Source organism: Theobroma cacao, chromosome 5 (genome assembly GCF_000208745.1).
Source record: "Theobroma cacao cultivar B97-61/B2 chromosome 5, Criollo_cocoa_genome_V2, whole genome shotgun sequence".
Lineage (NCBI taxonomy): Eukaryota > Viridiplantae > Streptophyta > Magnoliopsida > Malvales > Malvaceae > Theobroma > Theobroma cacao.
In genome coordinates this window covers 2,699,751-2,718,014 of record NC_030854.1, presented here as the reverse complement: position 1 = coordinate 2,718,014, position 18,264 = coordinate 2,699,751, and the positions used below count along the sequence as shown (strand labels likewise).

The following is an 18,264-nucleotide window of genomic DNA, read 5'->3' as shown; positions in this document are numbered from 1 at the left end:
AATCGAATAGTTACACTATGTCACTTTATATAACATAACCTTTGAGCTAAGATAGCTTTTCATTATGTGACATAGCTTTTGATTTTAAAAATACACCAACAATCGCCCACCATTTTTAAAAGTTTCAAATACCAATAACTTTGAAAACCTTGTGCATAAATGAAGGTATCCCGTAGATTTGAACCTTCACTTAGTGAGTGTAGTTAGTTATAGTCTGAATTGAGTGATTGACCAAGCAGTGAACCATCGATTCTTTATTTGACTAGTCAAGCCACTAAACACACACAAGCTTATTTTCTCACTTTGTATCTAGTTTTACCAACACGGTTTATGGCCTTGTGTTTTGCATTCATTCATAAGTGTTGTTAAAGTCAAGCTTTTAACTCCTAGAAACGACCATACTTCCACTCACATAGGTAGCTCCCATCGAAAGTATTTCGTAATTATAGTACTTCAACATATACATGTTATGGGTCTATTAAGAACTTTTGTTCAACTTTACCTTACACATTACAGGAACCAAGCACTATACACCTTGGGATGGAAAATATAAATTAGTACTTACAATCATCCATGTGGTAGAATGGTCAGTACCCAAGACTTGCAGGTCGACCACAAGCGTCGAGGTGAGCTTCCACCATTGGAGATTTAGTTGATAGGCTTGAGACCTATCCCTCTTGAGGTATTTATTACCAAGTCTTTTTTTAGACTTTTAGTAAACGAGTCTGCTAAATTTTTACAAGACCTCACATAACTTATAGTGACTATACCATCACTAATTCTTTGTCTTACAATGCTATGTCGAAGTCCAATAAATCGACTCTTATCATTGTATACTTGATTATATGCCTTTGATATAGTTGCTTCATTGTCACAATGTATCAAGATTGGTGCCATTGGTTTAGGCCACAACGAAATTTTATAGAGTAAATCTCTCAATCATTCCACTTCTTGGGTGGTAAACGCTAAAGCTATAAATTCAGCCGCTATAGTGGAGTCTGTTTGATAAGATTCTTTCTTAGAACCTTAAGAAATAGCACCCCCACCAATTGTAAAAATCTAACCAGTCATAGAAGTATGATCCATTCTATTTGAGTTTCAACTAGCATCTTGTATACCCTTCTAAAACTGAAGGAAAACCCAAATAACAAATGTCATAATCCTTTGTACTCTTTAAGTATCTTAGAATTCTATAAATAGCGTATCAATGTTCTTTACTTGGATTACTTGTAAATTGACTAAGCATCTTAACCACAAAAGTAATATCTGGCCTTGTACAGACCATAGCATGCATTAAGCATCCAATTACTTTTGCATATTAATTTTGTGCTATTAGTTTGTCTTTGTTAGGTACAAGCTTTAGATTAGAATCATAAGGTGTTGATATTGGTATACAATCTGACTTACCATATTTCATTACAATCTTTTCAATGTAATGAGATTGAGACAATGTTATGCCATTATTATTATTATTTTTTATACCAAGAATAACATCGCCACACCATTACCTTTCATGTCAAAATTCTTTAACAAAAACTTTTTTGTGTCTTCCATGGGTTCCAAAATTGCTACCAAAGATTAATATGTCATCCATATATACACAAATGATGACACCTAGAACTTACTATAGACACATTTATCAGATCGATTGATCTTATAGTCATTAGCCAACACAACCTTATCAAACTTTGATGGCATTGTTTTGGTGCTTATTCTAATCCATACAAGGACTTTACAAGTTCACACACATTCCTTTTTTTTTTTCTCAATTGATATTATTATACCTTAATATATAATCGGAATGTCAAATTAGCACATCAAGGTATATGTTCACACAAGCATCATTGTACATTTATTGCACAATAAGAATGCCATATCAACGATATTGAATATCTATATTACACTATTATGCCTTCAATGATAAAATGGGAATGCACCATATATCAAGATGTTTAATTTATATATTGGCACCATTATACCTTCATGTACAATAGGAATGCCACATGTTGCCCACTTATCACGTGGACCTTGATGGTATTTACATATTAGCATCATTATACCTTAATGTATAATAGGAATGTCACATGTCCACCTATCACATAGACCTTGATGGTATTTACATATTGGCATCATTATACCTTAATGTATAATAGGAATGCCACATTCTCATGCCTTGTGTCTTCCATCACATAGACCTTCATCAACTCAAGATGGTTTACTTTAGGATATTTATCTTTCTCATTTTGTTTATGACTTTATCTTGATTGCAACATTCTTCTTTTATCTGAAGATGATTACCAAGGTTCTCGAGAGACGTTTTTTCTATCTTATACTTTTTCTTAGTATCTTTCCATGATGAGAGAAGTATATCAATTATAAAAGGTACAACAATAACCTTATTCATATCAATATCATATATGAATATAACAAAATCCTTCTTTTCAACCAATATACATTTTCCATGCATATCAAATACAATATCATGCATATCAAGTAAGAAAAGAAAACTTATCTTGTAATGTGATAAGGAACCATTTTGTCACATTCTTTGTCACAATCAAATCAATCCATCTTTTGCCAATGAACAAAGTTTCCTCCTTTAAAGCGGTCTAGCTTGGCGATGTTGGTGTATCACTTTTAAGAAAGCCATTGAATTCCAACACCATGAAAAATAAGTCTTAAAATTATTGGTGCAAATAGGGTTTAGATGGAATTCAAGGAACCGACAAAATTGACTTCAAGGCGAGCTTTTCAATAAACGCTATCTTAAGACATATTTCGTCTTCATCACTCGGTATGCAAAGGGGAATAATGCGAATAGCTTTAAGAATAAAATAAAGTCAATGCCTAACTTTGTCATGCACTTTACAAGAATAGACCGCTAGATACACCCAAGGGTTTGTAAAGTTGTTCGACCTTAGAGCTTACTTTCTGCAGTAAATAGATTAAAAAGAATTTGAATGTTTTTATAGTTGATGAGAACTTAAATGTTTATGTTAATAGAACACAACACTTTTCTTACTCTTGATTTGCTGCTCTTGTTATGCTTTTGATTTGATGTATCAAAATGGTTGTCAACAAATCCTTTATATAGGCTTGTAAGTGTCTCTTTTTCAAGGACACAACCCTTTCATTGAGGCAATATTTTATCTAAAAGATATTTTTATATTTTCTAAGACATAACTTTTGAATAAAAGTATTATTTCAATAATTATCTTATAAAAGGACAACTATTTATTCTACAAAACATAATCTTTGAGTTATAATTTGAAAAAATAACTTTTCATATTTAAACTTTTGAACTATGGTGTTTTTTCAATTTATCTCATAATTTTTGGATGTCATTTATCGAGAGACATAACCATTCACATGAAAACCTACCTACAATTGAATAGTCACATTATGTCACTTTATATGACATAACCTTTGAACTAATATAGCTTTTCGTTATGTGACATAATTTTTGATTTTAAAAATACACTAACATCCTCCTCCGTTTACAACATTACTCAATGTTAAGTGCTGGGTCTTTTTCCCAGAATGCTTTGATTAGTCAGCATTAATAACCTTTTTATCAATATAAGTAAGTCCAAGAGACATAATTGAATCTTAAAACAAGATCTTCACCAAAAGATTAATCATTTTAACTAGTAATCCGCTGAAGAAAAGCCAATGATTAGGGGATGTAGCTGAAGAAGAGCCAAAACAGGTGCTGATTATAGGCATATATGTCAATGCTAGCTAGCAGTGGATATCAAGGGAGAAAAAAGCCACTCAAAAGACAACATGGAGTGTAAGCAATAGGAATAGTGTATAATTGCTAAAAAAATAATTTAAGGCGACAATCATTCTGGTCATGGGCCTCTCCTAACCGACACTCCTTTTTCAGCAAATTTCCCTTTAACACAAACATCATCTCATCATCATAAATTGGTTAGACTATCGAAACCGACTTTTGTTTGGACCTATTCTCGCTTATCTAAGTTTTCAAATCACTCTTTGTTCTTCATATGTAATATATATATATATATATATATATATATATATATATATATATATCCTGCTCAGAAGCAGAAATATTGCGAGATCTTTTTGCCAGCCCACTTGCCAAATGCTCTCTTGTCATATATAACATTCAATTTTTGGATTCCTTCCGGCAAAAGATTTGTACCCTTTTCTTTCTTTTTGCTTTCTCTATTTGCCTCCAATCATCGCCCAACTGATTGTCAAACGCTTGTTTCCTAGCAATCTATAGTATATTTTCTTTTTGTTATTAATTTATTTGCCTAAGCTAAACGGCTAAAATCCTCACAAGCTAAGACAAACAGGTTGTTTGGACCAACTGTCATAAGATCAAGTTGGTTATTCTCACATCGGGGTCTTGGCTGTTGCATTATGTTTTCCATGACTATATGCCATGCAGGCTAGCTGGCTCTAATTGGCAGTGGCCAATGGAAATTATTGTAGCTATCGATCCCTAATGCAAATCATATCATAGAGACCTGATTAAAATCCAATTAGACAATGACAAAGAACTCTTTTATGAATAAATTTAGATATTTATATCATTTTATAAAATTAAGATTAATCTCAAAATATATATACGAGTTTTCATTTCATCTCAAGTGAATCGTTTTATTATAAAATCAAATAGTTTGTATGATGATTTAATTTTAAGGCTACACTTATTGAAACGAAATATGACTTATAAAATGTGCCAACAGTTTCTTTTTCTACCCGGAAGAGACCAATTAAAGTAGGTTGGCAGACAGCTAATTAATCAGAAGGTGCTCCAATGCTTGGGGGCCTTTAGTTCCAAATTAAAGCCATCGCCCCACCTAACTGTGATGAAATCAGATGTAGGTTTGGCCTAGATATAAATGGAAAGATGACGTGAACTTGAACCGTTTTGGCATACAGTCTCGAACTTAATTCCTAAAATAATACAGGGAGGGGTAAGTGACATAACAGGTCCATTGAAGAATTTCTGTTCCAAACAGGGGTCACGAGGAAGTGTGGACAAATTGGTAGCTTTCCAATCTCTTTCATGGAAACTTTATAATACGGTTATCAAAAAGATGAGCCAATTTTAATAGCGTTAACAATGTCCCCATCTGCATGGAGATTGAAACCACCCTATAAATCTTTGCGCAGTACTGTTCTCAATTTACAACTATTTCGAATCGATAATCTCGGCGAGTCATTAATTCCTAGGTTTCAGTTTCATTGATCTCCAAGACCAATGTTGGCTGCTTCTGCTTCTGCTTCTTCCATGGAGAAGACACCTGGCTCAGAGATTCAGCTCCCTCCTGGTTTTAGATTCCACCCTTCGGATGAGGAGCTCATAGTCCATTACTTGAAGAACAAAGTGACTTCGAGTCCTCTACCAGCTTCTATTATAGCTGAGATCGATTTATACAAGTACAATCCATGGGAGCTTCCATGTCTGTATAATATTGTACTTTCAATGTTCTTTATTGTATAGATTCTGGTAAACTTACTAATTAACTCTATCTAGCTTGGCTTTTTTTCTTTTCTTGATACAGCTAAAGCTTTGTTTGGAGAAGATGAATGGTATTTTTTCTCACCAAGGGACAGGAAGTACCCGAACGGGGCGAGGCCTAACAGAGCGGCGGCTTCAGGGTATTGGAAGGCGACGGGGACAGATAAGCCAATCCTGACTTCGTGCGGAACGGAGAGTATTGGAGTGAAGAAAGCTCTGGTATTCTACGAAGGACGTCCTCCCAGAGGAACCAAGACAGAGTGGATCATGCACGAGTATAGACTGCGTGAAACCATGATCTGGACTCCCAAGCGAAAAGGGTCCATGAGAGTAAGAACGTAGTTAGCTTGATGTACTACTCGATATTTCTTTAGCCTAGGTTTTGGAATTTGCATACGAGTTGATATCATAAAGAGAATGGATTGGTCTGGATTTCCCCCTTCTCTTTTCTTTCAAGAGTAAACAAGGTCCCTCTACTTACATTCAATACTGCATATGAAAGATTAGTTTAGCAATAGTAGCAAGGAATTACCTGCTTTAGACGGTAACAAGAATACCAGACAGAGCTATAGCTAGGCTTAAGGATTCCTGATAAGTTGGTATAAGATAAAAAGACGGACCCCTTGAAATTCTGAAGGGTGATGCATGGCTTTTCATTCATCCTTTCTAATGGTACTGATAATCTGATGATACAAATTGGTTATAAGGAAATCAATTTGTTTTTCTTTTATGTTACAGTTGGATGATTGGGTGCTTTGTCGAGTGAGGCAAAAGAGCAGCACGCAAAGGAACAGATGGGGAGATAGAGATATTACAAGTCATGAACCAGCCAACAGCTATCTCCCAAAATTGAATGAGGTATGGTCTTCAAACGCGAATAACCCCAACGTTGAGATGGCCGAAGGCTATCTATTCAGTGACTGCCCCATGTTACCCTACATTTTTGCCTCTCAAAACCTTCCTTGCTTTGATACAACAACCTCGAGCATCAGCTTCCAAAGCAGTGACAGATCTTGCACTTCTGCCCAGGAGGCCAATTCTGATACGAAGAAATTGCAGATTTCATTTTCATCTCTTGAAAGCCTGTTTAACCCTTCGAAAAGAAAGTCTATGGAAGGTGATAACCAGGCCACAAATTTTGTCCCACCAAGCAAGAAGCTCATCTGGGATGAGACAGAAAAGGAGGAAGTGATCTCGTTAAGCAACGATTGCAGTGACCTCAACTTTTATGGAACAGACCACTCGGAAGGCAACAATTTTAGCCCAGATCAATGGAACCCCATCATGCAGTATCAGGAGCTTAATCACCTGGAGTTCACGGAAGCTTGCTAGATAATTTCCGCAGTATGTGGAAAAACTATGTACGTAAATTACAAAGGGTTCTTTCATTGTGATGAGGTTTGCAGATATATACAAAAAGTTACTCATTACGGCCTGGATAGACAGATTTGGTGATCTATTTCATCATGAATTTGTCTGTGAATTAGTAGGGTGATTGCAAGGTTTGAAATATTTATATTGCATAGATGTACAAAATATTGTAAGTACATATGGGAAATCAAATAAATGCCTTTGTGGCTACAACCAGAGCACAGATTAGAGCTCTCTTGTGTTCTTTTGACATTAATTTGGTTAAAGCATTGTCGCTGTAATTTACAAAGTGTTAGCATAAAAATAATGTTCGGTTCTTAAAAGTATTACCGTTCAAGAATAAAACAGAGCCGCTCCTAATGAAGAGAAACATTCCCGAAGACAGGGAACCAAGCATGCACTAGGAATGGACCATAAGTGATGCCTACAAGTTCGAAACTGGCAATTGCATACAAGGCTTATCAACAAAAAAGAAAGAAAATCATGTGCAACACAGCAAAGATTATTCCAACAACAAAACAGTGTAACATGGCAACACCCTCGCATAAATGATAAAACCATGTGCTCTCTCTCTACCCCTTGCTGCGATTCTTCTAATCCAAGAATTACAATAAGCTCTACCTAAATGAGACATGTACGTAAGAATATGACCTCCTCAAGAACATATCATAAGACTATATTACTTAATAGTCAACTCATGTGATACCTAGGAAAACTAACAGGGGTTAACAACAATATTTATTTCCCATTCTGCTGTATAGTGCCACTACCCTGAAAATACTCATGAGTTTTTCCGTTCTTACTTACCTCTCTATCTCTGTACAGAAATTAGATTCCAAAGGCACATACAGCAGAGGGTTCAAAGCAGTTGTATATCAGTGAGAGATTAGGTCATAATATCAAATCCTTAAATTGTCTGCGTATGTGGCAGAATTGTAATGATGTATCGTAAAGAAGGGACATTAAGGCAGAAGAAACACCTCAAACTAATGTGATCAAATCTCTGCAACTTACATCATATACAAAGATTGAAGTTCTTGAATTTTGTATAGAAAGATAAACTCACATTTTAACTGTGTGAACAATGACTCCCACATAAGAAACAAATCAAATACAAGATCAAGCACGAGAGCAAGTCCTCCAAATGAAAGACAAAACCAAAAAAGGCCGACAGCATAAAAGTGAAACGCATCAATGCATCCTTTTATCACTTCACTTCTTCAGAACACTGCAAATGAAGAACACTTAAGAATGACTTCTCAATGGTAATAACAAAAGAAATAAGCGAACAAATCAGTTGATCCATCAACAGAGTTTTGACGTAACGCATCTTAAGAAATCCAAAATTTATCACTGTACACGGCACAAGCAGTTCAATTAAAATTAAACTGTATGTCTATCTATAATATGGAACACTGTGAGCCACTTAGCATCAGATGGAAGCTTTTGACGAAGGGTGCTCTTTTTTTTTTTTTGTTCTTTATAAAAAGCATGACATAGAAGCTCACTTGTATAAATAGGCAGCAATTCCCAGAACTATGCACAACAAGACGATATCAATACAGAAATTTCGGCTGGACCTCAACTGGAACAGAACCAAAAACTAATGTCAGATCTGGCATAGAAGTGAACAACTTGACAAAGCTGAAAATGGATGGGAATCTACACTTAATGAAGTTATACTTAATCACCTGATTGACAGTATCTTTAAGTCTAACATTGGTATTCTTAAGGTCAGCAGCAGCCTTGTCCACCTGTAAATGTGTAAAGAAGAGAATATATACTGTAAATTGGTAGTCTTTAAGCAGTTTCTAAATTGTACAACAACATAATTGTCATGATCTTCACCTTGGTGTCAATTTCATCCATCAAAGGAACTTGCCTATCCAATTCCTGCACATACCACATGATGCAATTAAGTAGCCAGCATGAATCTTACAAATCCTTGACAAAAATACATTATTAATGAAAAGATACAAATAACAATCAAGGCAGCAGTACCTCATTCATATCATGAGCCATGTTCTTTAAAGTATCCAAACCTTCTGAAATCATATCCAAACCTTGGTCCTGTAGGGAAGTCAAAACAAATAAGTGAAACATTGCTAAAGAAATGTGGTGTATGCAATCACAAGGCATGCAAGCTTAGTTCCGATCAGAAAAAAAAAAGGATCATAAAAATAGCATGCGGACATGTTTAACTTGCCTGTTTCATTCTCCGCATTTCATACTCCTGCGTGAATTGGCTTGACTGCTCAGATTCTTGAAAGTATTCATTATCAAATCTTCCATCTATGACCAATATGAATATGTAAGTACAACAAAGCATAAGATTCCTAGCCATAAAAGTTTCAGAGATCATAAAAAAGTGTTACTGATAACTTGTGCAAATAAACTATAAGACTGAAAACTTTGCCACCACAAACAGTCCTATGGTAATAAACAAATATGGAGTGATTTGGCATTTATGAACATAAGTAAGCACCCTCCTTCCTTTACCATGCTCAAAGTTCTTTATATGGCATACCACTAGGTTGTTATGGTATAAAAACCCAAGATAAATAATAAATTTAAATTTATTTAAGATAGTGCTCAAATGCTCTCTCTCTCTCTCTCTCTCTCTCCACCTTTTTGTTGGGTTCCTACCATTATTTCTATCTCTCAATCTTTATCTTCCAAATTCTTCTCTCTTATCTTTTAATCAAGTCATTGTTCTTGATCCATTGTCTTGACGTTTTTATCTCCCAAGTTTTCATCTTTTGTTTGCATCAGCTACTTGAAAGACAAAACAACATTATTGCATCATTATGGAAGCCACCACCCAAAAAAGAAAAGAACCATTCTAAACCCCTTCCCCAACAACAACAAACAATAGGAGAAAAAGATAGCAATGCACCAGTCGTTCAATTATAATCAAAATGGTATAAATAAAGATTAAAACTAAAGATTGACCAGTTGGAACAGGTCTGTACACAGCTAACATGAGGCCTACCTATATACAATCTCAATCTTAACAAGCAATTTGAATGAAGTTAAGGATCACCTGAATCAAACTTAATTTCATTACGAGAAGCTGAAGGTGCTGAAGACATCCAGCCTCCGGTTTGTTTAGGAGCAGAAGTTCCATCGGGTATAGCTTGAATCCTGTCTGGCAATGCAAGGACCAGATCGTTACGAGCAGCCAGCTCTTCTGTTGAAATCCCTTTAACCTGCAAATGAACACCAAAAGTTATCACACCGACCACACTAGTCAATTCTTAAGTTCACAATAAACTACTCCAAATACCCCTCAATATGTAAAACGAAATAGAACATTAGTCGCTTCTGCTTGCTTTATATACCAACATTACCAATCTATCAATAGTTAAACGAGCTAACATTTACAATAAATTATTAAAGAAATTAGGAAAATTTAGGTTATTAAGAGAAATTTTAACCTTCTTAACAGCCAATCTCTGCAGCTTAGGGACTTCCTCAAGCAATCGAGCCTTGGTTCGACGAATCTCAGCATTCACTGCAACAGCAGATGCCTTACTTTTCTCCTTCGAAGCAAGCTCCCCTTTCTAAACCAAAACAAATTAAATATAATTCAAATTAAAGGCACAAAACCCTAATTCTTACTGAACAACTCTCAATTGAGCAGCAAAAGACTGATACTCTTAAATCTCAACTAACCTACCAATAAAACAAGCTTAAACCTAACAAAGCTCATAAAAAATAAGCATAACCATTAGATTAGATCGGAGTTACCTGAAGAGCAGATTCAATGTCGGCTTCAACGGCGGCGTATAAGCGAGCAAAGGCATCGTCGCCGGAGACATTTTGGTCTCGCTGCTTTTCGACGTCGTATTTGTCGTACCTCTTGCAGATCACATCTACTCTTGTCAATATATCGATCACACTCATTTTTATTCCTGATCTGTTTTGAGTTTACAGATCAGTCAATGTAGCTGTTTGGATGGAAAGAAAATTGGGAGAGAAAATAAAAAGTACGATTTTCTTTGTTTCTGTTTGTTTCCCCCGTTGATGTTGGTGTGGGAACCAACTCCAGATTCAAAGAATAAACGGTTTCAGAAACATACTAAACTACAGCCTGTAAGTGTAAGGAGTTCTTTTTTTTTCACTCTTTTGTAATTTTGTTTTTCTTCTTTTCTTCGGGGTTTTAAGATTTTACTTTCGCGGTAACAACTGGCGGTGTTTGATTTTAAAAAAATGAATTTATAAATTTTTATTGGAAGTATATATTTTTATGGGCATAATATAAGAAAAATTCTTAATTTATTTAAAAATTTTAAATAAATTTTTATATTTTTATTACGTTTAACTAAGTTTTATATTTTTATTTTAAGTTAAATAAATTTTTATATTTTTTCATTTTAAGTCAAATAAATGATTTTGACTAATAATTAATTTAATTAAAATATCATTAATTATTTTATATCGCGTAATTCTGTCATATTATGTTAAAATATCATAATTGATTATGATATAATATATTGACGTACCATAATTGATGATGATATAATATGTAAATTTGACATGATAACATGATAATGTGACTTTTTTACCTTTTGTATTAATGTAATATCAATGTCATGTGCATGTAAAATGATAATGATATTTTTATTAATAACAATTAATTAATCATTAATAATAAATACTTAGTTGACTCAAACTAAAAATATCGAAACTTAATTGAATGTAATAAAAAAAAGCTTTTTTGAATAGTTTAAAGCTTATTTAAGCATTATGCTATTTTTATTTTGTTACTACTATATTATTTTTGAATTATCTATATTTTAAATTTATTCATTTTTATTTTTTTCTCTCTTTAGTAAATAATTATGCTTTGAAAATAAGTGTAGTACTTGAGAGGTTATACCAAACTAGTATCAAAGTAGACTCAACTTATACAGCCAACTACAACAAAACAATCGTCAAATTGGGATGAAAAATAATGTTCCGTCCAATACTTCAAAAGAAGTGAACATAATGCTTCAACTTTACATTGAACATGTAGAAGATCGCAAAAAATTTATAAATATAGATATTACACACTTTATTAAGTTAACCTTTTAAGAGTGATTAATGATTTCGTGGCATATACATATTTATATCTCCTTCATTTTATTTCCTTAAATAAGTAATCATCAAACTAAAATATTTTCCTCTTTTTTTTTTTTAAAATAACTACAATAAAATGCATACACTTAAAAGTATGATCCAAAATTGTGTGTATTGTTAAAATTAGAAAACGAAATTCACTTTGCTTATAATAAAAGTAATTCATTTGAACTATACAACTATACATAAATGACCAAGACACATTCTCTATTGGTCAATTTATGGTAAAAAGATCTATCCAGTTCCTGTACTATTAAATTTTGTTCAATTTAATCCATGTACTCAAAATCGAAGAAATTTAGTATCTTGATTTTGAAAATTCTGTCTATTTAGTTCATCTCCTTAACGACATCCAATTTTTCTATTAAAATGATGACGTTAGTGCTGACGTGGCATTAAGATGATGGCGTGGCATGCCATGTGGCACCGAATGATGACATGGCAGTGTCATAGGGCACTATACGATGATGTGGTAGTGCTAATGTGGCATTGGCATGTTGACATGTCAGTGCCACATGGCAAATCAAAAAAAATTAAAAAAAAATTCTACCATGTCATAGGGATTAAATTGAACAAAAATATATAATACATGGACTAAATTGAATAAAATTGAGATGTTAAGGGACTAAATTGAAAAAAATCTAAAAATAAAAATCTTTAAGCAGATTATTAATATGTTTATTAATAAGCCAAATATTTAAGTGTAAAAGATTTATGGTGTTGAAAAATATATATAATTATTTTCTTACTTGATTATTTGATTCTAGAATATGTTAAGTAATTTATCTTTTTTACGAAAATTAAGTTTTAATTATTCTTTTATAAAAAAATTTTTGAAAAGATTTCATACCTATAGTCAAATTTAGATGAAGAACTTGTGTTACGTTAAAATAAAATAATATAAAATAATTAAATATGTTAATTTAGTTACAACTTTCACAATTTATAAATACACATTCTTTTGAAATTATTCAAATCTTACTCAATTTAACTTTTGTTTAAACTTACTCAAATTAGCAAAATATGCTGATTTAGTTACAACTTTCACAATTTACAAAATACACATTCTTTTAAAATTATTTAACTCTTATTCAATTTACCTTTTATTTAAATTTACACAAAATTTCTTATAAAATATTTTATTTAAATTCAAATACCACAATCAAATTTTTCTAAATTTAAATTTAAATTATTAATTTAGATCTACAAAAAATTTATTAATAAAAAAATGGTAAAAATATTTACATTTATATTTAACTTTATCAACCATAAATGCAGTCTTTAATTTAGAAAATTCCAACTTAAAAAATATAACTTGAAATATTAAACAAAATAAAAACATAAAAAATAAATAAATAATTAAAAGGGTGGAGCTTAGATTTTATGATTGTAATAAGAGGTTTGTCATATCTAAATTAAGCAAGTCAGAATGACAAATTATTTTTATAATCATCGCTAACTTTATATATCCATTCTTCATTTTTTTAAAAGAAAAAAATTGAATCAACATATTTTGCTAATTTGACTTTAGCTTAAGTTAAAAACTAAGTTAAATAAATTTTAAAATTTTATGTTATTGTAAATAGAAGAAAAAAATTTATTTAGTCATTTTATATTATTTTATTTTAACATAATATGTAACACTCGACCCTAAAGTATTTGTGATATATCATTCACATGCTTTGGATAGCATGTTTGTATATTGAATTGCCCCGAAAAACAAGTTAAATGACTGTATTGCCCCTAATGGTACGATTCAGTCAAATAAGTCTTGAACTAGTTTAAATAGAGAATCGATGATGAATTTGAGAAAACTAAAACCCATGGGTTGATTTAAAATGAGGATTCAGAGTTTGAGGTCCGATATGGAGTTAATCCGGACTTTAAGTATTATAGGGGTAAAATGGTAATTTGCCACCTGAGGATGAATATGAAAATTTTTAATCCCGTTTGATTAAGATTGGTTATATTAAACTTATTGGAGTTTAATTTGAGGGTTTGGTAGTGAAAAAGTTTAATTTCGGTGATTTATGGAGTGTAGGGGTAAAATCGTAATTTTTCCACCTACGGATAAAATTTGAGATTTTGAGAGAATTTTGATCACATTTGACAAATTAGAGAATGATATGAGTATAAGGGATGAAAAATATGTCTATGGGCAATTTTTCAGTTTTCGGGGTAAAAATGTAATTATGCCACCCTTGGAGCAAAACGGTAATTTTGCACCCTCATAGCATTTTTTCAGCACAAGGTCTTCACCCATCATCATTTTTGACCCTTGAATAATGTGTGGTGGAGAGAGAAAGCTTAATAGTTAAGAAATGACACATGGACTAATAATAAGGTGACATGTGTCAAGTTTATCTTCATTATTTATTTAGCTTTAAAATAAGCATAAAAATCAGCCAATTTTCTTTTACATGGCCAGCCAAACAAAGAAAAAGGAAGAACAAAGAGAGAAAAGAAAGAACAAAAACCTAGGTGGGGAAAATTGAAGAAAAAGTGTAAGATTTCAAGGAATTAAGCAATCAAAGGTAAAATTTTTTGATTTTGACTTGTGATATACCTTTCCCATGCTTTTCTCCTTATTTTCCATAGTTAGATTTCATGTTTTCATGGTGAATTCATGTCTGCCCAAATGGGTATGGAGAGAGAATGAAGTTAGATTAATTTGATTTTAAGTTATGTTAGTGTTTTTAGTTAGTTTAACATATTTAGAAACAAAACAACAAGAAAAGAATTCATTTTCCTCCATTACCATTATTGGCTGAATTTTTTAGGGGAATATTGGCTGCTGATCTTGATGTTTATTTAAGGAATTATGATGAATAATGATGAATTATGTGCCTAGAAAAATAATGAAAATTTTCGAAGTAAAAATACGAATTTTTACTCACATGAGTATTTTCGTAATTTGCTATTGGGACTGATAATTTGCACTATACTGCGGAACATTAAGTCAATTTGGGTGCAATTGAGGTATAGAAACTGAAAAAAATTAATTTAGAGTTTAAACGGACGCGTATATCGATTTATCGGATATAATACCGAAATAGGCTAACATCGCGTTTAGGTAAAATTTAGACATTTTACACTTCATATCATGCATTAGTAGTATAAATTAGTTTATTTTGATTTAGTACCAAAGTAGTAAACCTCTTAATTGTGCAATTTGTCAAGGTGGCGAATCCTCTGGCAATGACAAAGAAATCTCACCCTTTTTTTTATCCCATCATTTCAGGGTGGGTTAACCTGTAGATAGCAGACATCGTCGAGAACTATAGTTGGCCATACTACTTAAAAAACTGTAAGTTTACTGTCTTTACTACTTTTGTTCATTTATGGGCCCACGTAGCACTGTTAATTAAATTTTATACTTTGGTTTTTCGTATTATAGTTTGTATAAATATATTTAACTTTTACGCTACTAAAAATCATTTTCAGAATACTCTATAAATATTAATTTGTAAGAAAATAAAATATTTTGTCAAATATTTTTATTTTATTTAAATGGTTATAATTCCATTTTAAATCACGTTTTAGACATTTAAATTTAATTTTGATTTCGAAATATGCATTTCTCGCTAAAGTACTACATTTTGGTCGAATTTGAAATTTTTGATGAAAAATGACCAAAATGTCTTTGTGAAGTGAAATTTATTTTTTCACTGTTTTAAATCGGAAAAAAACTTAAAAGCCTCTAAAATACGACATTTGGCAACGATTAACCACAGGAGAGATAAGAAATTGATATGAAAGCCTTGCGAGGTCTCGATATGGTATTTGGGGGATGAGTACCTATCGGGACATCGCGACGGTTGTCACGGACTCAAGGATGGTTCCGGGTCGTGACATAATACAAGTTATTCATCTAAATTTGACTTCAATTATAAAATTTTTTTAATAGAAGGAGAATTCAAATTTAATTTTTATAAAAAAGATAAATTAATTTATATATTTTAAAATTAAATAATCAAGTAAGAACATATTTATATATATTTTTTAATACCATAAATCTTTTACACTTAAATGTTTGACTTATTAATAAGCATATCAATAATCTACTTAAAGGTTTATATTTTTCAAATATTTTTTAATTTAGTCTCTCAATATCTTAATTTTATTCAATTTAATCCCTATGCTATATTTTTGTTCGATTTAATCCCTATGACATGGCAGAACTTTTTTTTTTATTTTTTTTAATTTGACATGTGTCACATCATAAAAAATATAACACATCAGTGTTGATGTCATCGTGAAGTTTTCTTTTAACGGTAAAATTGCATGCCATTAGGGGGAAGGACTAAATTAATAGAATTCACAAAATCAAGAGACTAAATTACTTCGATTTTGAGTACATGGACTAAATTGAACAAAATTAAAGAGTATAAAGATTGGATAGGTTTTTTGACCAATTTTCAATACTTAATTAGAAAACTTATTTGTTTGCTAGTATAGCATGAATAGTTTAAATATATTATATATTTTAACTTTAATTATAGAACAAGAGTTTATATTTGATATATTGATAATATGTAATTTTTGTATTGATAATCAATCGCGAAATGTTACATTGTTAATGAACAAATTAAACTTTTAAAAATATATTAATGATTTTTTAATATTTAATTAAATCAAAATTAAATCATTTGAATTTTTTGTTAAGATTTTGTTGTTGTTGATGATGATGTTAGTATTTTGATGGGATTTGTATGGATCTATTATTTATTTATTTTTGGATTTAGTGTGATAAGACCACCATATCAATGAAAAAAATTAAAAAAAAAAGGTTAAGATTTTGAGAGATTTTTTGTGGATAATCAATGAAAGAACATAAGAAATAATGAGTTTTGTTTTGTTTGATTGTAAGGTGGTGAGCTGCAAAGATTTATGGACAGAAGATCAATGGAAGAAAGTAATGGTTGTGCGTAGTAAGAGAAGAATGTGAGAGGGTATGAGGGAGGCGGTGTAAAAGAGTTTTATGGAGAAAATCAAATAATTTTATTTTTTATTTATTTCAATATTAAAAATTATTAATATTTATTTTTAAGGGTTTAAAATTTTTTATTTAAGTTATTAAGGAAGTGATATTTTGTGATTGATTGATAATGTATATAAAAAATTAAACTGTTAATGTATCATATATAAACTTTTATTATAATTTTTTTGTTTAATTAAAAACTTTTTTACTTTCATAATAAATTAATGTGAGATTCATATCTTAAAAAAAGTGAACACAAAAAAATGGGTGGATAATGTTAGTTGCCTTAATCTTAATCAAGACCAAATTATTTTCTAATCGAGATGAAGTTGCCCTCCTCACACGCTTAAAGTTAAATGCCCGAGATTAAAGCATTACCTTACTATATATTTTCTCAACAAACGAACCCTATTCCATTAATTAGGATAATAGTTGTTATTTAATTTTTTTATTTTTTTACATATAAATTTACAATATGTAAAGGGATTGCATAATGGACCACCAAAAGGAATTAACTATGCTTAAATCTTAAGCCATCGACCCAGCTCAAAATTAATTAAAACATCCGTTGACACAAAATACCAATTTGTTTATTTATTTTATATTCTTCTCCCTTCATGTGGAAAAGCCAGTGATGGACAAGTCTTTGATTTTGTTTTTAAAGTCAATAAAAACCAAAATTTCAATTACCAAAGTAAACCAAAGTGCTGAATGGGGTTATTGACTATATAGGGGGCAAGTGGCCACTTTGGCTTTGCGTACATACAATGGTGGTTGAGTTGTTCCTGTGATGGATTAGGCAGACACACACACATGTCCATGCCCATTGATTCATTAAAGCTACTTACGAACTTGATATAAATGATTATGATAGTACTATTATAACTAAAATATTTACTAAGTTTGGTTTAAGTTTTAATTAAATGTTTGAAAAAACATAAATACCAAACACATTGCTTAGTTCCAAAATTATAACAAGATCGTATTCCATAAAAATCGTTCATTTAAAAAAAATTAATTCCAACAAAAAATTTTCGATACAACTTACACAAAATTATTCATTCAAAAGTAACGAATTTATTAGTTAAATCGATCATTTGTTAATAATAATAATAAAAAAAAGAAAACGTGAGTAGACAAAGTCAAGATTAGAGATTAATTTGGATATAATTTTTTATTTATCCTTTTTTTTCCGCATGCGATTATATGAATATAGATTCTTGCTGCAGTGGGTTTCCAATTTCTTCAAAGCTTAAAACAAAGTTTATGTTGCCATGTTCTCCAC

General features: G+C 31.4%; 2 protein-coding genes and 1 long non-coding RNA gene across 4 annotated transcripts; 2 read left to right on the top strand and 1 right to left on the bottom strand.

The window, feature by feature from the left end:
* LOC18597929 (NAC transcription factor 29) lies at positions 5,071 to 8,056 on the top strand. Of its 2 annotated transcripts, XM_018122225.1 has the most exons (4): positions 5,071 to 5,444; positions 5,547 to 5,833; positions 6,242 to 6,361; positions 6,533 to 8,056. In XM_018122225.1, exons 1-4 carry the CDS (start codon positions 5,243 to 5,245, stop codon positions 6,833 to 6,835), a joined length of 912 nt encoding a protein of 303 aa, XP_017977714.1. In that variant the 5' UTR covers positions 5,071 to 5,242; the 3' UTR covers positions 6,836 to 8,056. The 2 variants fall into 2 exon arrangements, with proteins under 2 accessions (XP_017977714.1, XP_007027296.2); XM_007027234.2 differs by having other exon boundaries at positions 6,242 to 8,056.
* On the bottom strand, positions 7,833 to 10,996 carry LOC18597928 (syntaxin-71). Its single transcript, XM_007027233.2, has 9 exons — positions 10,625 to 10,996; positions 10,312 to 10,437; positions 9,918 to 10,083; positions 9,081 to 9,166; positions 8,876 to 8,944; positions 8,723 to 8,767; positions 8,566 to 8,628; positions 8,383 to 8,459; positions 7,833 to 8,102 (listed from the first exon to the last, which is right to left on the bottom strand). The coding sequence occupies exons 1-9, from the start codon at positions 10,778 to 10,780 to the stop codon at positions 8,087 to 8,089; spliced, it is 804 nt and encodes a 267-aa protein (XP_007027295.2). The 5' UTR covers positions 10,781 to 10,996; the 3' UTR covers positions 7,833 to 8,086.
* Positions 14,491 to 17,048, top strand: LOC108662139. Its single transcript, XR_001927921.1, has 3 exons — positions 14,491 to 14,532; positions 15,240 to 15,305; positions 16,869 to 17,048. It is a non-coding gene; the product is annotated as an uncharacterized LOC108662139 (long non-coding RNA).

What these genes read in the sequence shown, in the direction of transcription:
- LOC18597929 (XM_007027234.2), top strand. Translation starts at nt 5,243, where the DNA reads ATGTTGGCTGCTTCTGCTTCTGCTTCTTCCATGGAGAAGACACCTGGC. An exon ending in CAATCCATGGGAGCTTCCAT is followed by an intron (nt 5,445 to 5,546) that starts GTCTGTATAATA and finishes TTCTTGATACAG; the next exon opens with CTAAAGCTTTGTTTGGAGAA. An exon ending in AGCGAAAAGGGTCCATGAGA is followed by an intron (nt 5,834 to 6,241) that starts GTAAGAACGTAG and finishes TTTATGTTACAG; the next exon opens with TTGGATGATTGGGTGCTTTG.
- LOC18597928 (XM_007027233.2), bottom strand. Translation starts at nt 10,780, where the DNA reads ATGAGTGTGATCGATATATTGACAAGAGTAGATGTGATCTGCAAGAGG. An exon ending in TGAAATTAAGTTTGATTCAG is followed by an intron (nt 9,167 to 9,917) that starts GTGATCCTTAAC and finishes TATTGGTCATAG; the next exon opens with ATGGAAGATTTGATAATGAA. An exon ending in TTAAAGATACTGTCAATCAG is followed by an intron (nt 8,460 to 8,565) that starts GTGATTAAGTAT and finishes GTTCTGTTCCAG; the next exon opens with TTGAGGTCCAGCCGAAATTT.